The sequence below is a fragment of the Drosophila hydei genome, unplaced genomic scaffold (assembly GCF_003285905.1).
Source record: "Drosophila hydei strain 15085-1641.00,03,60 unplaced genomic scaffold, DhydRS2 tig00008135-arrow-pilon, whole genome shotgun sequence".
Classification (NCBI taxonomy): Eukaryota; Metazoa; Arthropoda; class Insecta; order Diptera; family Drosophilidae; genus Drosophila; species Drosophila hydei.
In genome coordinates this window covers 564,422-582,669 of record NW_022045844.1, presented here as the reverse complement: position 1 = coordinate 582,669, position 18,248 = coordinate 564,422, and the positions used below count along the sequence as shown (strand labels likewise).

The following is an 18,248-nucleotide window of genomic DNA, read 5'->3' as shown; positions in this document are numbered from 1 at the left end:
GCACAGAACAATGCGCGCATAAATCTCGCGACAGCTTGAAATGCAATTCACCAAACCGCCGAATGAGAGATTGTCAGGGATTAACGACACAGCTTCAACAGTCAACCAAGTGGACAGCATCAAGCATCAAAAAATGCAGGCGCTGCTATAATAAAATCAAAAAACTTGACATTGTCTGATTTAATAAAAAGGAAGCTGCATAAACCGCAACCGCAGTTGCAACCGTTGCTGCAGAGTGAGAAAGGCGCCCCCCTCTAATATTAACGCATATTAAGTGGCACATTGTGTAATGTGGCACATGCAAAAGACATGTTGCCACATCTGGCAGCCACAGTCCACAATCCTACGTGACATGCAGTGAAAGTTAATTTTAGCGAAAATTATGAAATGAAATGAAATGTATTTTCCTTTCAGTTGGCATTGCCACCGTCTTGCCATTGTCTGCTCGGTGCGGAAATAAACAGCAGCAACTTGAAGTCTTTGCTCTTCTCGTCTACAAGGTTAATAAATACATCTGATAAATAGGCGGCACCGAAATTGAAAAATCCACTTAATCAAATTAAACAACTACCATTTCTCTAACACACTCTCTATAACAGCTGCCCTGCAAATTGTCAGGTGGAGCACATTTCGCTGGCTCATTGTTTGGTCGCTTTACACTTTAGAAAGGTTGCTACCGTTGCTGCCACATGATGCGAAAGGTATATAAAAAGTGTGCTCCACATGCTGCCCAGGTGGTTTGGTTTGTTTAGTTACATTTTCAAAAACTAAAAGGTTATTAAACATGCCTCGTGCACAGTTTGTTGCACATTGTTGTTTGCAGTTGCATGTAAAAGTCGAATTTCAAATGTGGTTTTCTTTATTATGCAGCAACTAAATCACTGCAGCTATCCATGTGGGTCTGTTAGTGTGTATGAATGGTAGACAGGTCGTGCTCATTTTGAGTCAGTTGCAGATTTGGTAGCCGCCTTGATGTCTGCTGCTGAGGTGCGTTTCAGGCTGACCAACACCTGACGTTTCATTGAGGCCGGGCCGGGTCGGTTGGCCTTGATCACTTTGGCCATTGCTTTGTTAGCCGTTGTTGACTCCGCTTTGACAGCAGTTGCGGATTTTGTCGGTGTGTTTGTTGGAGCAGCTGGCTTTTTATCTGGTGTGTTGGCAGCTGGCTTAATATCTTTTGCAGACTCGTCTGCGTTGCCATTGGATTCATCTTTGACATCCTTTAGCTTATTCTTTTCACTGGAATTGATTAATACTGTAATTTGTGTTGAATATTAATGAGAATTTATTTCAAGTCACCTTTCGATGTCAATATTCAGCACAGATTCGTCTTCCTCATCCTCTTCTTCGTGGGTCAGTGGTTTGACTTCCGCTAACAAATCACCCAAATCCTTGTCAACTTCCTCCCACAGTTTCTCATCATGCGATCCATCACCATCTTCGCCCTCGTAATCCTCTTCCTCTTCATCTTCATCCTTGGCTTCCATTTCAATATCTTCTTCTGCCTCTGCTTCGTCAGTATCTTTAGGTAGCTTATTACCCTCCTCATCGACGTCTGGATCATCATCTTCGCCTTCATCCGATTTGGACTTTTTTTCCGTCTCTTCCTTATGGCGCAGATAGTTCTTAACATGCAAATGCTGCAAGCAATGCTTCTTTGTGTACGCCTCCAAAGTATCATCGCCTTGCTTGGATGAATAATGATTGCAAATTTCACAATAAAAGGCCTCGACAGCCTTGATGAATTCCAGTCCAATGAGACCGCGTTTACGAGTCTCTTCGTCTGCACTCTTCTGCGCTGTTTCAGCCTGAAGCAGCATAGCATCAACATCAGCATCCATAATGTCGTCATCAATCTCGCCTACCGAATCAACGGTAAGGAATTTATTCAAATCAATTTCACGCTCGTCAACGCTGTCCTCCGAGCCGGACTCGTCATTGCGCGCTTTATTCTGTTATAATTTGTAATTAGTAAATACAAAAACGACATTCATTCTGTTAACACTTACTCTTATGTGCTCCAACGAGCAGCGGTGGTTTTCATAAAGCATGGCATTCTTAAATGCCAGGTGACAGGAGCCACAGTAGGGCATCAGGAACTTCTTGATCGTCTTGTGATGCTCGGAGGCTTGATGCAGATTTTTCGGCTGGCGATAGGCCAATCGGCAAAGGCGACAATAACGCGACTCGTACTCTTCCTTGCTGTTTTCCTCAATCTCACGCTGTGTTGTGCGTTGACGGGCACGCATGCGCTGCAAGTCTGCACGCTGACGCAATGCAACTGTACGCATCGAATTCTTGTGTGTACGTGAGTTCAGGTGATAGTGATATTCCTGTGGTAATTACCGAAATATGTATTTATAGAAAGTATACTAATCAGTCTTTACCCACCTTGAAAGTAACGCACTTAATACGACAATGCACGCAGGTGAGTTTAATAAACGTGCGCGGGCGCAAATTGTGTTCATCGTCACGATGACGAGAGGTTGTCCGACGTTCCTTGCGATCATCTTCGCTCTCGTCTTTGTCCTTGCGCGCCGAGCGATCCTTCTTGCTGGACGACTTCTTTGATTTGGAGTCCTTGTCGTCGCCATCTTTATCTTTTTTCTTACCTATTGACTTTTCAGCTGTATCCGAGGATTTGCCCTTCTCTTTGGGCTTATCGGCATTGTCACCGGACTCATCGGTCTTGCCCTTGCCCGCCTCCTCATAAGCATCATCATCATCATCGGTGCCAACTTTGGCTTTTTTTTTCTCCGCGCCATTGTTATCATCTAGCTCCTGATCATCGTCATCGTCTTTACCCTTGTCATCATGCGACTTGCCCTCGGCATCTTCGGTTGCCGTTTTGTTGCTACGTTTTTTGATTGTCGACTTTTTAGTCGTTTCGTTCTTCTTATCCTCCCCATCAGCGCCATCTTTATCGTCGTTGTCCTCGTCTTCTTCGCCATCATCTTCATTGCTCTTCATCTTCTTTTTATCAGAATGGTCCCCCTTGTCAGCTTTATCAGAGTCATCATTGTCGTCGCTAGAGTTATCGCTGCTGTTCCCTGCCTGGCGTTGGCGCCGCAACGAGCTATACATGGGAATTCGAATTGAATTTTTGTTTTTTTTTTGTTTTGTGGTGAAGGGGAAGGCATAAATGCAAATTGATGTGGTAAGTACTCGTATACAATTAAGATGTAAGCTAACAAAATACTTTGTTATATAGTGTCGGGTGTCGTTGGTTATCTTAACTTGATTCTCTACATATTTATACACATTACAAGATCTCAAATCTCCTTCTATCTCTTTCTAGTATTTCGATAGAGGAATGGTTTTTTAAACAAACCTTATAATTTGTAAATTTAGCCAATAATAGTTCTTAACACACACTCAAATGTGGCATATTATTTATATTTATATAGAGTGTTCATATCACCCACATTCTGAACATATTGCCAAATGTATTTGATGCTCTTTTCGCACTTCATTGGCACATGGCATACTTTAAACTATCATCAGCTTTGAGTTCTTTATAGGATTTAGACAGCTGCCTCTCACACAGAAATATGATTTTTAGGTTTTTTTACTTTTTGTTTTGTTTGCTTAACTTTTTGTCTAATTACCTTTTCAATTGTTGTATCTTGAGCAGACGAGCGCGATCTTTCTGCTGTGCATAGAGCAGCTGACGGCGCATAGTACGCAGATCATTAGATTCGTTGAGGCGCGGACGCACAATCCTCATGGTGCCAACGCCGCGCATGTTGTTGCGCATCATGCCGCCGCGTATGGACATTGAGCCCCGCGGCCGTGATATATAACTTGTGCCGGCGACACTGCGTAATAGCGGCCGCTTTGGCGGACCCATCGATGAATCGCGCTGATGTCGCTGGCTGCCAGAATCATCTCGTGGCCGATATGAGCTTGAGCTACCGCCACCACCACCGCCAGTGCTGTTCCGTTGATGGTAACTGGACGAAGATGAGCCCATGTTCTGCGATGAAGACGATGGACGATCATTGTGATCATTTGACGACGACGTGCGACGGTAATCCTATGACGATTGATGAGTAGGAAGGAGTGTACAGGAGCATTGTTTTTTGTTTTTGTTTTGATTTGATATTCGAATACATAGAGATATACATATAAATTTCTTGTTTTTGGATGATAAAGAATTACTATATATACATTTGTATATAGTTATATACTTATATGTTTATATAAATTGGGTTATCTCAAATGCAATAATCATTATCCTGGTGGCAAGTGTGTGTAGTAGTAGTAGTAGTAGTAGCATGTTGAACAAACCTTATATTTTGAGCTATTTTAGATGGATTGATTATACAAATATACATATCAAATGTATATATATTTATAGGTATATAGATATATATCTGTTGCTTGGAACGGAGAAATTGTCTGCTTTTACAGGTATTAAAATTTATATATATATATATATATATGAGATATACACACAATACACGGTCTCATTCACTGTTTAGCTCAAGTTTAATCTCAGCCGTGCCTGCACTATATATGCATTTATACATATATCTTGATCGCTGTGGCAAAATCTTTGCTGTAATGCGTAGCTGCTGCTGCTATTTATAATATATAATATATATGCAATACAAATTGAGTTCTTGCGTTCTCAAAGTCTTTTATTCTGACTACTTTGAGTGCACTACCATTTATGTGTGTGCATTTCCATCCGGCGTTAAACCTTCACAAATAGTGCTATAAATATTTGGAAACTCATTAAAATTACACAGACAATAGCAGCTGTACATATATACATATATATCTTTAAGAAACCTAAAATCTTTGGGGTTTACTTTTCTTATAATGGCATATTAATATTTGGTTAGCTCTAATATAAACTTACGTCTTGACGTGGACGTTTGCGGTCATCGCCACGATCACGAGATGAATCCTGTTTACCCAGATGAAGAATTGTGTTAGGATTGTGATTTCAATTTGCATTAATCACGACTTACATAGCTGCGCTTGTGAGAAGAGCCTGAATCATAGCGTCCGCCGGTGCTCGAGTTATGATGGTTGTTAAACTTATCGCGGTTGCGGTTATCGTAGTGGTCGTTGTTGGAGTTGTTATTATTCCCACCACTGTAGCGATTGTTATGATGATAGTTGTTCTCATATCGTCCATTGTTTGGCCGATAGTTCCCTTGGGTACGTGTGTTCACGTAATTGCTGGAATTGCGGTTGTTGTAATAGCCGCCACCGCCGCGCATGGTGCCGCCTCCACGTGGAATGTAGTTGCCGCGACCACGCATTTTCCTACAAAAACAAATACAAGAACACAAATTTAGCAACCAAAATTAGCTCTTTTGTCTACTGAAGCACCCTGTTTCCACCTCGCATTAGGGGCCGGCGTTGACAGCGGTAGAAAATCAATATTGCTACCTACACATCTCACGAAAAAAACACTTTGAAATAACGCCGCTCTTACCTTTTGGTTTAATGTATTAAAATGAACAAACTTAATGTTCTTGGTTATGAATGTTTTTGCAATAAGATTGCAATTATTTTAACAATTATATTTGACAACTGGTATAACAAGCCGTATGCGCAAGAAAATTTTCCGACAATGGCTAATATGCTAGTGATGTGAACTAAATTAATCGATGAGTATGACAGTAAAATTCAAGCAGGTTGGCAGCATCAAAAATCAATGTGACCAAATATTAAATAGACCGAAAATACCTGATTTGTTTGCGTTTCCATACATTTATAAATAGCGTCATATACGTTAAAACCATTTTCCTTTCGAGTTGAATATCTCAATGATATATTTGCTATTGTACTAAATGGGATTTCAGAACATGCATATGTTCTTTACTGAATATATGTTGAATACATTTTCCTTTTTTCGAAATGTTAAGCATCTCAATGATACATTTGCTATTGTTTTAAATGGGATTTCAGTACATACATATGTTCTTTACTGAATTGAAAGCAGCGTAAGTGTAAGAAAAGTTAATGCTAAATTAAGTTTTACATATGTTACACAGAGACAACGACCATTATGTCAGCATAAAAACTTAATACTCTTTGGAATGCGCCGCAGCAAATGATGGCAAGGTGCCTGGTTCGCATTCAAGATCTCACACAACACCCGTTGGGCGCACATTAGTCGGTGGAGCTGCTGCATTTGGTTTGGTCATTATATCAAAAGCATTTTTGAAGAGCTGTGTCTTCATAAAGTCTGTGGCTGCGCTGTTTAAATCCTTATTAGCGCCATAGTTGCACTTCACATAACCGTAGAGATTTGCGGCATTCAGTGCTATGGCAATCATGACCAGCAGAAGCCACTTGAACTTCAGTCCAAAGAGAGCCATCAAAAAAAAGAGACCCCAAAAGAACGGACACAGTATTAATCCCAGCCAGAAAATGCGCTGCTCATGCTTGTTGACCCGGCTCTGATAGGAAGGAGACTGTGTTACACTTATCATATCGATTGCAATCAAATACTTTTAATGCACTCACGTTTTTCGACTCGAACACCCAATGCGATTTGCCATCGTCATCAACGTAGTTCCACCAACGTAGCCCTACTAGAAGTCTTCCAGAGATATTCTTCACAGTCCAGAAGTCGGCAGATAGAAAGAGCACAACGAATACAAAGCTGGTGATAAAGGAGTCACTAAACCAGCCGCAGAACATGTAAATGACGATTGATGCGCCGCGGAAGAACAGATGGAAGAAGGTGACATACGGATGCCTAGCAAAATACATATGTGAGTGCAACACATACATACATTTCCTTTGCTGTTTTATTGCTTACGTGTATTTCTTGGCCGCTGTGCTGGGATCGCGCATTTCATCTTCCTCACCAAAAGGTATCGTATCATCGTCTAGTAGTGGCACCTGTGTATAAAAATATTTAGTTAGTTTTTGTTTGCGGTTTAGTCATAGATAAAATTTGTTGCTGTTGTTTCAACGCTGGCTGGTATTAGTTGCATTTGACGTGCGAACTGCTGCTCATTAGTTGTTAGTGTGGCATACATACATTTCTTACCGTTGCAGATGCCATTTTTGATTATGGCTAGACTAACTTTTTACTAATTTAAATGACAAATTGATTGATAATAATTTAATGCATATTTTCTTTGCTTGCTGCCTGCGTATGATGTATATCGCACATTGACTGTCTATCGATAAGCTATCGAATGCACACACTGCTGGTGTGGCAACGCCAACGTCATAATTGTTTACTTTCTGCTGATAATAGCGGAGAGCGGTCTTCTGAGCGCGAGCTTCCTCTTTTTTATTAGACTACACTGGATTTAATTGTTGCATAAATATGCATGATTGCGGGGAACGTAAAAAAGAGAAAATATAAAACCGATGGCAGCTAGCATTTGCCGTTAACATAACTCTCGTTACACTGGCGCTCACATTGATAAAAAACGCAAGCTGATAAGCCAAACATACGGGAGCGGAAATACAAGTTAAAAGCGCACATCACAACAGAAATCAGTTGCGAGCAAACCGCCCAGCAAAACAGACGTACGGAAATTGCTAAGTGCTTTAAGTAGAAGGAGGCCTGCAAATGAATGAATGAACGTGCGAACACGACGCGACAAGTGCACGAAACGAGTTACGATAACACAACACAAAAGTGAAGAAGCGCTCAGACAAGCTAGCGAGAGAGAGAGAGGTCAGCGATCTTTAAACAGCTCCAAGCTCCATCATCAGCATTAGTAGCTACAATACCAGCATCAGCCCATGTCTGGTGCGTGTGCTTAAACAAAACAATAATACATTCGGTTTCAAGGGTAACGCAGATGCGCTAGCGACGTGTGTATATTAGCCAGCTAGCCAAGTGATTCAGTCAGCTAGTCAGCCAAGTAATTAACGAGTACTGAGGTGAGTGCCAAACAAACTCACAGACACACACACACTTGTTGGCAAGCACCGTTAACCAGAACTCTTTACCAATACATTTTGTTGTATGTGTTTGTGCGCGTAGCGAATTTTGGTGACGTCAATAAGAATTTCGCTTAAGCTCAACCCAATTTTCACTTTCCAGAGATCCAGAGCAAGAGTAGTAAATAGAAGATTGCAGAGTACGGTTCGATAAATATGGCACCACCCACTGTCTTAGTCACTGGCGGTGCGGGCTACATTGGCTCGCACACTGTGCTGGAAATGTTGAATGCTGGCTATAATGTTATCTGTGTGGACAATCTGTGTAATGCGTATAGCGGCGGAGCGTCCAAGCTGCCAGAGGCATTGAGTCGTGTACAGGAGATTACCGGCAAGAAGGTGCACTTCTATCGTGTGGATATCACAGATCGTGAGCAAGTGCGCTCGGTGTTCCAAGAGGTGAGATTTACCAGTATCAACAGGCACGTCAGCAAATTGATAGAATGCGCTTGATTACTGGATATATGTATGTGGCATATTTCTATAGGCAAGCGTTCCATGTTTCTTATCATAATTGCTGACGCTATCAACGTTCAACTGCTGTTTACGCAGCTGCCGCATACTTCCTACGCGCCCTCGTCAACGATCGCATTATCGTGACCTCGGTCACATAACTCGCTGTGCTGGCAAGCGCCAACGTCAACATTGACGTTGCACTTGATGCATCGATGATCTAAATATTATTGTTATTGTTTGCTAATTCTTAGCTACTTGTAATGTTTTTAGCACAAAATCGACATGGTTGCTCACTTTGCGGCACTGAAGGCCGTTGGCGAATCCTGTCGCATTCCTCTGCAATACTACCACAACAATATGACGGGTACCAATGTCCTGTTGGAGGCCATGGCTGACAACAATGTGTTCAAATTCGTTTACAGCTCGAGCGCAACCGTGTACGGCGAACCTAAGTTCTTGCCTGTTACTGAGGAACACCCAACGGGCAACTGCACGTCTCCCTATGGTAAAACCAAGTATTTCACAGAGGAAATACTTAAGGATCTGTGCAAGTCAGACAAGGTAAGACTAATCATTAAGTTGCTTACTCTTATATAGGTTAATAATTCTCACTTTCAATTGACAGCGTTGGGCAATCGTTTCGTTGCGCTACTTTAATCCCGTCGGCGCACACATTAGCGGTCGAATTGGCGAAGATCCGAATGGTGAGCCCAATAATCTGATGCCCTACATTGCCCAGGTGGCTGTTGGTCGTCGTCCAAAGCTTAGCATCTATGGTAGCGATTTTCCCACCAAAGACGGCACTGGTGTGCGTGACTACATACATATCGTTGATCTGGCTGAAGGTCATGTGAAGGCCTTGGACAAGCTGCGCAACATTGCTGAAACGGGATTCTTTGCGTACAATCTCGGTAGTGGCGTTGGTTGCTCTGTGCTGGAATTGGTGCATGCTTTTGAACGCGCCTCTGGCAAGAAGGTAACCTATGAGCTGGTTGACCGACGTGCAGGAGACGTGGCCACTTGCTATGCGGATGCCAAATTGGCCAATCAAGCTCTGGGCTGGAAGGCGACGCGTGGCATTGATAAAATGTGCGAGGACACTTGGCGTTGGCAGAGTCAAAATCCCAACGGCTATGCCAATAAGTAGTTAGGTCAGCGTGCCTCTTGCCCCCGCTGCGTGGCAAGGTCGCTCTGTCAACGTGCCACGTACTATCTGCTATTCTGTTATGTTATCTAAAAGTTCCTCGACCACTTCTTCAATTTCAAATATTTGTAATTATTCTAACTAGCAAAATGCTTGCGTACGATTAGTTGTTTATGATTTGTTTTGTCAAATTTTAAGTGCAAAATGTTACCAAATTAAATGCACGAGTATGTGTCTGTGTGCACGTAAACTCAAAGTAGTTTGTAATTAAAAACAACAAGCGACACCTAATGACATTTTACAATGATTCGTTATCTCCATTTATAGCACAATTTTCAAGGTCAAACTTAAATACAGGGTATTTGTTTTTTAGAGGCGAACATTTATTCAATGCAATTAAACATTTAAAAACTGATTTTAAAAATACTTAATAAATGTGTATTTATACATATTTAAAAAAAACACATCTGCACAATTAACGGCATTTATCACAATTATGAAATATTTAGTTTTCAACAACTATGCGTTTTTCTTTTTGGAATGCTGCTGATTGTATTAGAGCTGTTGTTTGTTGCTTACATACGTATGTCTATATATGTATGTATGTATCTGGATTGGTGTATAAAAGTACAAAATTGTTTATATATATCTACGCGTGTGATTCCCTATTCAATACGGGCTAAGAATTTAGATGACAATTTTACTTTATACACTTTAATATGGGGTTAGAAATCTGCCCCTGCTGAATTTGGGTTATGGCTTATATGGGTTTTCTATAGATTGTTTGTAGCATGTGGCTTATTTGTTTTGGCAATTTCTTTACACGGTTTCTTGGCAATCGTATAACAACCTAGAAGGGTGATTTTTTTATCTATCAACTTAAACCAAGTCAAAGAAAATCAATTTAACAAAAAGCTTTTCTACGTGCTACATTCACATTTGCATCTAAATGTTTTGTCTTGTATATATGGCTATATATATATGTGCGCGCGATATGCATAAAGTTAAGGTTAAATAAGTATACATGCTTAAATATATATAAGTATTCGAGTAGTTTCCAAGAGAGCGCTAGTTAGAGATCCGTATCAATGAGAGGCAGTGAAGTACTAGATAGTAGATTTTTGAAGTTTGGAGACCAGCCGATCAAATTATGTAGATGTGACGCCCTTGCGTGCCACCAGCATATTAAGTATGGGATTTTTTCTTATATAGCTAACTGCCTTTTTGTGGGTGACCATAGTAAAGTCGTAGCCATTACATTGCAGTATCTTGTCATGTATACGTAGACCTGCCCTCGCAGCTGGGCTACCTTCGTGGACCTCCGTCACGTATATGCCCTACATATACATATATTAGATTTAGGTTCAAAATATATTCAATAGATAATGTATACATAGTCAGTGTAGCCTTGTGGACTCTTCTTGTAGTCCTGGTCTATACCGCCTCCTATCTTAAAGCCACACTTCAGTATCTCCCTGCCTTCCTGGTCGTAATCCTTTTCCTTATGTAGCGTTATGGGTATCTAATAAGAATCATAAATTATAATTAACGAACAATGTGAAAGTTTGTTTATGATTAATATCTATGAAATGCGACCTAATTTCACATACACGATTCACATACACATACACGCACATCTATATACAGGAAGAACGCTGTTTCTAGCTACCTGTGTGAGTATGTGTATATCTTACTACTGAAACTTACGCTTAAACATTCCATAGCCGTTCCGGCCTGATGTTGAAATGCCATTTTCGCCATGTTGGTGTAGTTTTAATATTGATTACTTGACTCAAAGATAACGAAAACGTATTTTTTATTATTCTTTAATGTACGCAAGAAAAGTCGCTGTCGTCGCGTACAAACACAAACTGCCTATTCTCTACTGCATCACAAATGGGCAGTGTTGGAAAAGGCCGAAATCAAATATAAGTTGTTTTTTGTATTCTTTTTTTTTTAATAGATTTACATACATAAATAAACAAATGTTTGGAATTCATTAAAATAAATTTATATTTAGGAGCGCCGCATAGCCAACATCGTATTAATTTCCCATATTATTATGCGCGTCCTATCAATAATCTCTCGTAATTGACGATTTTTCAGTTTTACGGTTTCGATTAGTTCCTGGTTCTCCTGCAGCACTTTGCGATACTCATCACATTGCGATGGCTCTATACGTGGATCTGGCTCATCCCTGTAGGGTATTAAGGTTTCCGCGTTCATATAGTCCATGCCGGCATCATTGCACTTTTCATAGATGATGCGAACACGTTTGAAAAGCAATCGAATAGTGCGAAAATACTCTTGGACCTTTTTCTCAGTGTTGTTATCTCTGTGAGAGGTAGGTTGTATGTTCTTCAGAGCTGAGAAAACCTCTTGGAAGCGTGAAGCAATGTCTTGAACTGTCTCCTGGCCTAGTCGCGATAATTGGACTATGTTGATTTCTTTGTGTGGATTCGGTTGTGAAATTGCCAACATGTTGTTTCCGCCACCTCCGCCGGCTGCACCTGTTCCTGGATTGTGCTGCTGCTGTTGGTTTTGTGGTATATTGGGTTGTTGTTGTTGTGGGCCAATACCAGCACCACCACCCATGACCACTCCTTGCTGTGGACCCATCATCTGCTGCTGCATTACATTCGCTTGTTGCGGCGGCATATTGGACATTGGAACGCCAACGCCGCCCTGCATCATTTGATGCTGTTGCTGCATTTGGTGTTGCGGAGACATACCCATGCCTTGCATTAGACCGGCTGGTCCACTGCCAGCCCCAGCATTCGGATTCATTTGCATGCCACCTGGCCCGCCAGGTCCACCGCCTCCCATCATTTGATTCATTTGGTGCTGCTGTTGTTGTTGCGGGGACATGTGCATACCAGCACCTCCTTGCATAAATCCGCCCATAGGCATCATATTCGGTCCACCTCCACCAGATCCACCTTGATTCATCTGATTTTGTCCATACTTCCACATTTTGGCAGCAACTAAAAACCCGTACACAAATAAAAACAATAAATTTAGCGATTTTTCAACACTATTCGAGAAAGAGTTGCCACATTTTAAAATATCGATTAAATGCAATTCGAGTGGGCTATCGACTTTTGGTGTCAGTCGCAGATACTTATCGGCCGAGTTGAAGGTGATTTTGAAGAAATTTAAACATTAAGGTATTCAATTTTAGTAATGGACTGCGATGGCACGCGATGAAGACAATGGGTTTGCCGATTGGGTGAGTTAGCAAAAAGAAATAAATAAGAAACACAGATTTATTTTGCAATTACAGGGCGGTTACTTTGAAGCGAAAAAGGCAAAGCTCGAGGAGCAATTCGCGGCAGCTAGCGATCCATTTCGCAAGTCTAATCTTTTTGATGGAATTTCAATTTTCGTTAATGGATTGGTCAGTCCATCAGCCGACGAGCTCAAGCGCATTATGATGGTTCACGGTGGCACATTTCATCACTATGAAAGATCCCACACAAATTTCATCATAGCGTCCAATTTACCAGACGTTAAAGTGCGTAAAATCGACACCAGCCGGATAATCAGCGCGCAATGGGTTGTTGATTGTGTTCAACAAATGCGCATTGTTGACTACAAGCCGTACTTGTTGTATACCAATCAAAAGACGACACAACCGCGACTTAATTTTGGCAAAGGCAAGAGCAATGATTCCACTGCATCGGAAGAAGCTGGATCGTTGGAGAATGTACTCAGTGACATACCAGTTCATCCAGAGACGGAAGAAGCGGGATCGTTGGAGAATGAGTTGGGTGGCATACTCAAAGAGCTGCAGCAGGCTGTGGCCACTTCACCAGACAAAAACTCAGCTACGGTAACAAATGTATCCACTACAAAAAATACCAGCAGTAGCGCTCGCACTGCCGTCGATCCGGCGTTCCTCAGCGAGTTCTACAAAAACTCGCGCTTGCATCATATTGCGACGCTTGGCTCCGGTTTCAAGCAATATGTTTGCGATCTGCGACAGGCCCATGGCGACAAATCGTTCGTTAAACGAGCCGAACTACGTACACAACTGAGTGGCATACAACAAAACATCTCTCACCCGAAGACTCAAAAGCGTTATGTGATGCACATAGATATGGATTGTTTTTTTGTATCTGTGGGTTTGCGAAAGCATCCAGAGTTGCGAGGCTTGCCCATTGCTGTGACACATTCCAAGGGAGGCAACGCAGCTGCAGATGTGCCAGTTCATCCTCGAGCTGATCGACAGGTAGAACAGGAGCTGTTTGCCCAACGTTTCGAGCACCTCTTGCACGACAACGTTCGTGCAGACAAAGTGCGTTATGGTTTTGAGAAAAAGATGTCGCTATCGGAGATTGCTTCCTGTAGTTACGAGGCTCGCGAAAAGGGCATCAAGAATGGTATGTTTGTTGGCCAGGCTCTAAAGCTGTGCCCCGAACTGAAGACCATTCCCTACGACTTTGAGGGCTATCGTGAGGTAGTAGTTTGACATACCTTTCAAAATTCTTGGTACTAATTTGTCTCTATAACAGGTGGCCTTTGCTCTATACAATACCGTAGCACAGTACACGCTCAATATCGAAGCCGTTAGCTGCGATGAAATGTTTGTGGATCTCACAGACTTGCTGCACGAGCTGCAAGTTGATGTCATGACGTTTGTGACACATCTACGTCAGGAAGTGCGTGATGTAACTGGTTGCCCCTGTTCTGCTGGCGTGGGCGACAACAAGTATGCGTAAACCGTTTAACTGACTTAAATATTTACTTATAAATTTATACCATGACAGACTTTTAGCTCGCATGGCTACCAAGTTGGCCAAGCCTAATGGACAGCATCTGCTGGACACTGATGATGCTGCCAAGTATATGTCCACCTTTGCACTAGACATTCTGCCCGGTGTGGGTAGCAGCATGACCTATAAACTCAACCAGGCGGGCTACCATACTTGTGGCGATGTTCAAATGGCTTCGCTGGTGCGTCTGGAAATGCTGCTGGGTAAAAAAATGGCTTTAACACTACACCAAAATTGTCGCGGCATTGATCTGCGTCCATTAGTCTACGAACAGGTAAGTCTTAGAAACGACCAATATCTAAAAATAAATAATTGTGCAATATTTCCTTCAGCAACGCAAATCTGTGTCTGCTGAGGTCAACTACGGCATACGGTTTACTAAGTACGAGGAGCTGGAGAAGTTTCTGCAACAGCTGAGCGTCGAGGTACACAGTCGCTTGATTGAGATCAAGCGCAAAACCAAATCGATTACGTTGAAGTTGATGGTGCGTGCTGCCGAGGCGCCCGTTGAAGCGTCCAAGTTTATGGGACACGGCGTCTGTGATAATCAGACAAAATCTTCGCTGCTGAAGGAAAGCACAAACGACGTAGAAGTAATTACTACTCATGTACTAAAGCTTATGAAAGAGTCCGGTTTTCCGCCACATGAGCTGCGTGGTATTGGCATACACTTAAGCAAGCTGGATGATATTTCCGATACAAAAAAGGAGAATGTCATCAAGAATATGTTTGTCAAGATGTCTGAGAAGCAAAAGGGTAGGCCCTATTTCTCATCTAATTTTTACTCGTATTTATAATCTTTGTCAATCTAGAAAAAACGGCTAACGGGGCAGCTTCTGTTCCAGCACCAGTAGAGAATAAAGTAAAGTCGGTTAACGTGGACGTGCTCAGCATGTTAAAGAGCGCTGCAATCAGCAAGAAAGCAACTGATGTATTGGAAGTATCAACAATTCCCAATGAGAATGAAATACTTGCGCCTACTACTACAGAGGCACGTAAGCAGGTGTTGGAAAAGAAAGCAAAACCACCTGAAATCAATGTTTTTAACATGCTGAAGAATGCCGCAACAGCTAAGAAGTCAACCGGTTTTCAGACCATTCCAACGGGCGAGTCACTAATATCCAACGGAGTAACACCGCCAGCCATAACACAGTTTGATGCGGATGTTCTGGCGCAGCTGCCGGAAGAGATACGACGCGACATACTCTGCTATCCGGAGGAATATTTGCGCGTAACTAAGAGAGACGTACATGACAAATGGGGCAACCAAACCGACGAACACAAAGAACATAACAATAAGAAGAGGAAATCGCGCTCACGTTCTAGTTCACGTTCACCAACGCCTCCACCACCGCCGCCATCGATGCGTATTGCAAACTCTACTGCAAGTTCTTTGAATGAAAGCGATCTAAAGCCTTCCACTTCAAAGGCGGCCCTGGCCAAGCAGAAGGCGCGCACTTGTCGCGCCGACCAAATTGTTGCTGATTACGTCCAGGAGCTCCCACAGCACGTGCATCCCGCCATCATGCAGTACCTCGCATCCAACAATACAATATCCCAAGTTCCACCTATGCCGGATGCTGTAGTGCCCGCTGCTAATCCAGATGCAAAGTCTGCGGAGGATATGAATGTGTTTGTGGATCCCAATTATAAAACTATGCTTGCCACTTGGGTGAAGTCAGAGGAGGTGCCCAAACCGGCAGATGTCGACCTCATGTACATGAACATTTGCTATCTGGTGGAAGAGAACAAAATGGACAAAGTCTATGAGGTTATGAAGTACTTGTGCCGTCTCATTAAGACTAAACGCGCCGGCAGCTGTCGCTGGCACATGGCGTACAATGAGATTGAGTCGAACATTCAGGAGAAAGTGCATGAGATATTGGATTGTCACATCTATTTCACAGAGGCAATCGATTGCTACAAGTGTGCCTAAGTCGGGTATAAGAAGCATAGCTTTAGACCCAAAGTACAAATGTTGCTTAGCTGTAGTTTGTGTATGCGCCACTTAAGTTAATCTACTTGTTAAGTACGTATTACTGATGTTTTTTGTAATAAGCTTTATATATGCTTGTGTATGGCATGACTAAACCAAAAGCTGTTAGCGCCAGTTGCTTTTATTGTTGGCCCGTAAATTTATTTATAAATCTGAAAAGTCCGAAGAGGGGTAATTAATGTCGTAAAAGCAGCAAGCGGTAATAATCGGACAATGACGACGATGGCGTTGATAACTTAACTATACAAAAGGGCGGCTCGGCAGTCGCATCTGAGCCGGCTAAAGACAAATAGGCCAGGCCAACACCTGGCGGAACTGGCAAGTCATAATTTGCACTTTAATGAAAGCGTCGTCGAACAGGTAGAGTCACTGCAGTTAATCGCCAACGACTGCCGGCAGCAGCAATATGTAATTGATTCGCGTGCCTGAGACCAGCCTCGAATCTCAATCCCAGCTCCAAGCTCCAGCCCCGCTTGACAAACTATAACAATTACAGAGCCAGTGCTGTGCCAGTAACAACCCCACACAGCAGCTGTTGTTGCCTTTTGCCACTGACAGTGGTAATTAAAAATAGTCAAGCTGCATTTCTTGCGCCGCATCCGGTTGAGTCGCCTCTCTGTGGGCTGGGCTGGGCCAGTTTCCCCTGGATTTACATGAGCTGCGCTTTGTCTGATTTAATTATGTGCGCAAAAGGCGTCGTTGTTTCATAAATTTTATGCATCCTGTCGCCGCTTCCACACACAGCCTCTACTGGCTCCTAGCTGCAGCCGCAGCCGCAGCCGCAACAGTAGCCGGTCTCTGTCTGGTTTTACACGCATAAATATGATCTTGTCTTATAGAGCCGCTTCAGCCAGCAACCAGATGCAAATGTTGTCAAGTTTTGATAGACTTGTTGGCAGCGCCAAACAGTTGCCAACATGATTTGTCAACGATGCCGCGGATGTACGCATGCGCCTAATCGAACTGAAGTCGAGCAGCTGGTAGCCATAAAGTTGTTGCTCTGAATTTCCTGTGCAGCTTCTTGCAGATAAAAGAAAAGAGTCTAAATTATTTTATAAGCAATACTTGAGGGAGAGCTTGAAATAAAGGGAAAGAGTGGGAGAGGTAAAGATATTCAGCTTATCTGTTAAGCTCTTTTTTTTAATATTTCTTTAATATATGTAAATTGAGCACTTATACTTCAAAAGACATTATTTGAAGTCATGACAATCACATATAAAAGTGATGTGCATCAAAGTGTTATTTATCTTTATAATCTGTCCATTCGCAAGCGTTTACCTATATCAAAGCTATTGCTTGAGCGCAAGCATTGAGCCAATCTCGGTGAGCTTTGCTTTTCCCACGCTGCGCTGACTAACAGTAGCTGGAAAAGCTGCTGGAAACTGTCAACCCAATCAGACGTGGCACTCGCTCCGACAAGATCACTGCCAAACAACCTAGGCAAGGCTTGGGCAACATGTAAATATGCATAAGGCACAGTCAGCAGCAGCAGCAACAGCAACAGCAACAATAAGCAGCGGGATTTGAAGTAACAACATCAGCTTGAGCATGTTGATAATGGGAGGCTGTCCCAGACTTGGCTACCAAATAAGCTGAACGACAACAAAAAGCAACATAGAACAGCATACGTATAAAGTTTGGCAAGATGTTTCAGATTTTGCCGCCAATGTTGCAGTTGTGCTGCTGTTGTTGCAGTTGCGTCTATGTAAAACTTCTAGCCAATTAACTTGGCGACCGGTGTGCCGGCAGACGAAGCCAAAGTCGAATGCTGCCGGTGCCTGTGCCGGTGCCTTATGATTAGAATCGTCGACAGCAGGCCGCCAAACGGGCACGGCAGCAGCAGCAGCAGCAGCAGCAGCAGCCGTAGCAGCAGTCGTCGCGGCAACAGCAACAACTAACCAAAGCTAATGAACCATGTTGCCGCTGATGAACCCGAGCTGATTAA

The 18,248-nt window shown here is 42.6% G+C and overlaps 6 protein-coding genes across 10 annotated transcripts; 2 read left to right on the top strand and 4 right to left on the bottom strand.

Moving 5' to 3' along the window:
- Positions 1 to 841: 841 nt before the first annotated feature.
- Positions 842 to 5,777, bottom strand: LOC111598757 (probable WRKY transcription factor protein 1). 2 transcript variants are annotated; one of them, XM_023314164.2, is made up of 8 exons: positions 5,707 to 5,777; positions 4,980 to 5,280; positions 4,868 to 4,915; positions 3,609 to 4,036; positions 2,392 to 3,076; positions 2,010 to 2,333; positions 1,300 to 1,952; positions 842 to 1,239 (listed from the first exon to the last, which is right to left on the bottom strand). In XM_023314164.2, the coding sequence occupies exons 1-8, from the start codon at positions 5,760 to 5,762 to the stop codon at positions 936 to 938; spliced, it is 2,799 nt and encodes a 932-aa protein (XP_023169932.2). In that variant the 5' UTR covers positions 5,763 to 5,777; the 3' UTR covers positions 842 to 935. The 2 variants fall into 2 exon arrangements, with proteins under 2 accessions (XP_023169932.2, XP_023169933.2); XM_023314165.2 differs by lacking the exon at positions 5,707 to 5,777 and adding an exon at positions 5,453 to 5,620.
- Positions 5,778 to 5,915: 138 nt separating this feature from the next.
- LOC111598760 (uncharacterized Golgi apparatus membrane protein-like protein CG5021) lies at positions 5,916 to 7,171 on the bottom strand. Of its 4 annotated transcripts, none has more exons than XM_023314169.2 (4): positions 7,013 to 7,171; positions 6,788 to 6,870; positions 6,490 to 6,724; positions 5,916 to 6,437 (listed from the first exon to the last, which is right to left on the bottom strand). In XM_023314169.2, exons 1-4 carry the CDS (start codon positions 7,034 to 7,036, stop codon positions 6,108 to 6,110), a joined length of 672 nt encoding a protein of 223 aa, XP_023169937.2. In that variant the 5' UTR covers positions 7,037 to 7,171; the 3' UTR covers positions 5,916 to 6,107. The 4 variants fall into 4 exon arrangements, with proteins under 4 accessions (XP_023169937.2, XP_023169939.2, XP_023169938.2 ...); XM_023314171.2 differs by having other exon boundaries at positions 5,917 to 6,422; XM_023314170.2 differs by having other exon boundaries at positions 5,918 to 6,437; positions 7,022 to 7,171.
- A 63-nt stretch (positions 7,172 to 7,234) lies between these two features.
- LOC111598758 (UDP-glucose 4-epimerase) lies at positions 7,235 to 9,958 on the top strand. Its single transcript, XM_023314166.2, has 4 exons — positions 7,235 to 7,872; positions 8,036 to 8,331; positions 8,659 to 8,949; positions 9,014 to 9,958. The coding sequence occupies exons 2-4, from the start codon at positions 8,089 to 8,091 to the stop codon at positions 9,533 to 9,535; spliced, it is 1,056 nt and encodes a 351-aa protein (XP_023169934.1). The 5' UTR covers positions 7,235 to 7,872; positions 8,036 to 8,088; the 3' UTR covers positions 9,536 to 9,958.
- Positions 9,959 to 10,009: 51 nt separating this feature from the next.
- Positions 10,010 to 11,423, bottom strand: LOC111598761 (uncharacterized protein C45G9.7). Its single transcript, XM_023314173.2, has 3 exons — positions 11,240 to 11,423; positions 10,926 to 11,054; positions 10,010 to 10,869 (listed from the first exon to the last, which is right to left on the bottom strand). Exons 1-3 carry the CDS (start codon positions 11,291 to 11,293, stop codon positions 10,681 to 10,683), a joined length of 372 nt encoding a protein of 123 aa, XP_023169941.1. The 5' UTR covers positions 11,294 to 11,423; the 3' UTR covers positions 10,010 to 10,680.
- An 80-nt stretch (positions 11,424 to 11,503) lies between these two features.
- On the bottom strand, positions 11,504 to 12,586 carry LOC111598759 (mediator of RNA polymerase II transcription subunit 30). Its single transcript, XM_023314168.2, has one exon. It carries the CDS (start codon positions 12,503 to 12,505, stop codon positions 11,549 to 11,551), a length of 957 nt encoding a protein of 318 aa, XP_023169936.2. The 5' UTR covers positions 12,506 to 12,586; the 3' UTR covers positions 11,504 to 11,548.
- Positions 12,587 to 12,672: 86 nt separating this feature from the next.
- LOC111598682 (DNA repair protein REV1) lies at positions 12,673 to 16,433 on the top strand. The gene is made up of 6 exons (XM_023314044.2): positions 12,673 to 12,761; positions 12,816 to 13,991; positions 14,047 to 14,243; positions 14,302 to 14,581; positions 14,640 to 15,063; positions 15,120 to 16,433. The coding sequence occupies exons 1-6, from the start codon at positions 12,726 to 12,728 to the stop codon at positions 16,241 to 16,243; spliced, it is 3,237 nt and encodes a 1,078-aa protein (XP_023169812.2). The 5' UTR covers positions 12,673 to 12,725; the 3' UTR covers positions 16,244 to 16,433.
- The last annotated feature ends 1,815 nt before the right edge of the window (positions 16,434 to 18,248 follow it).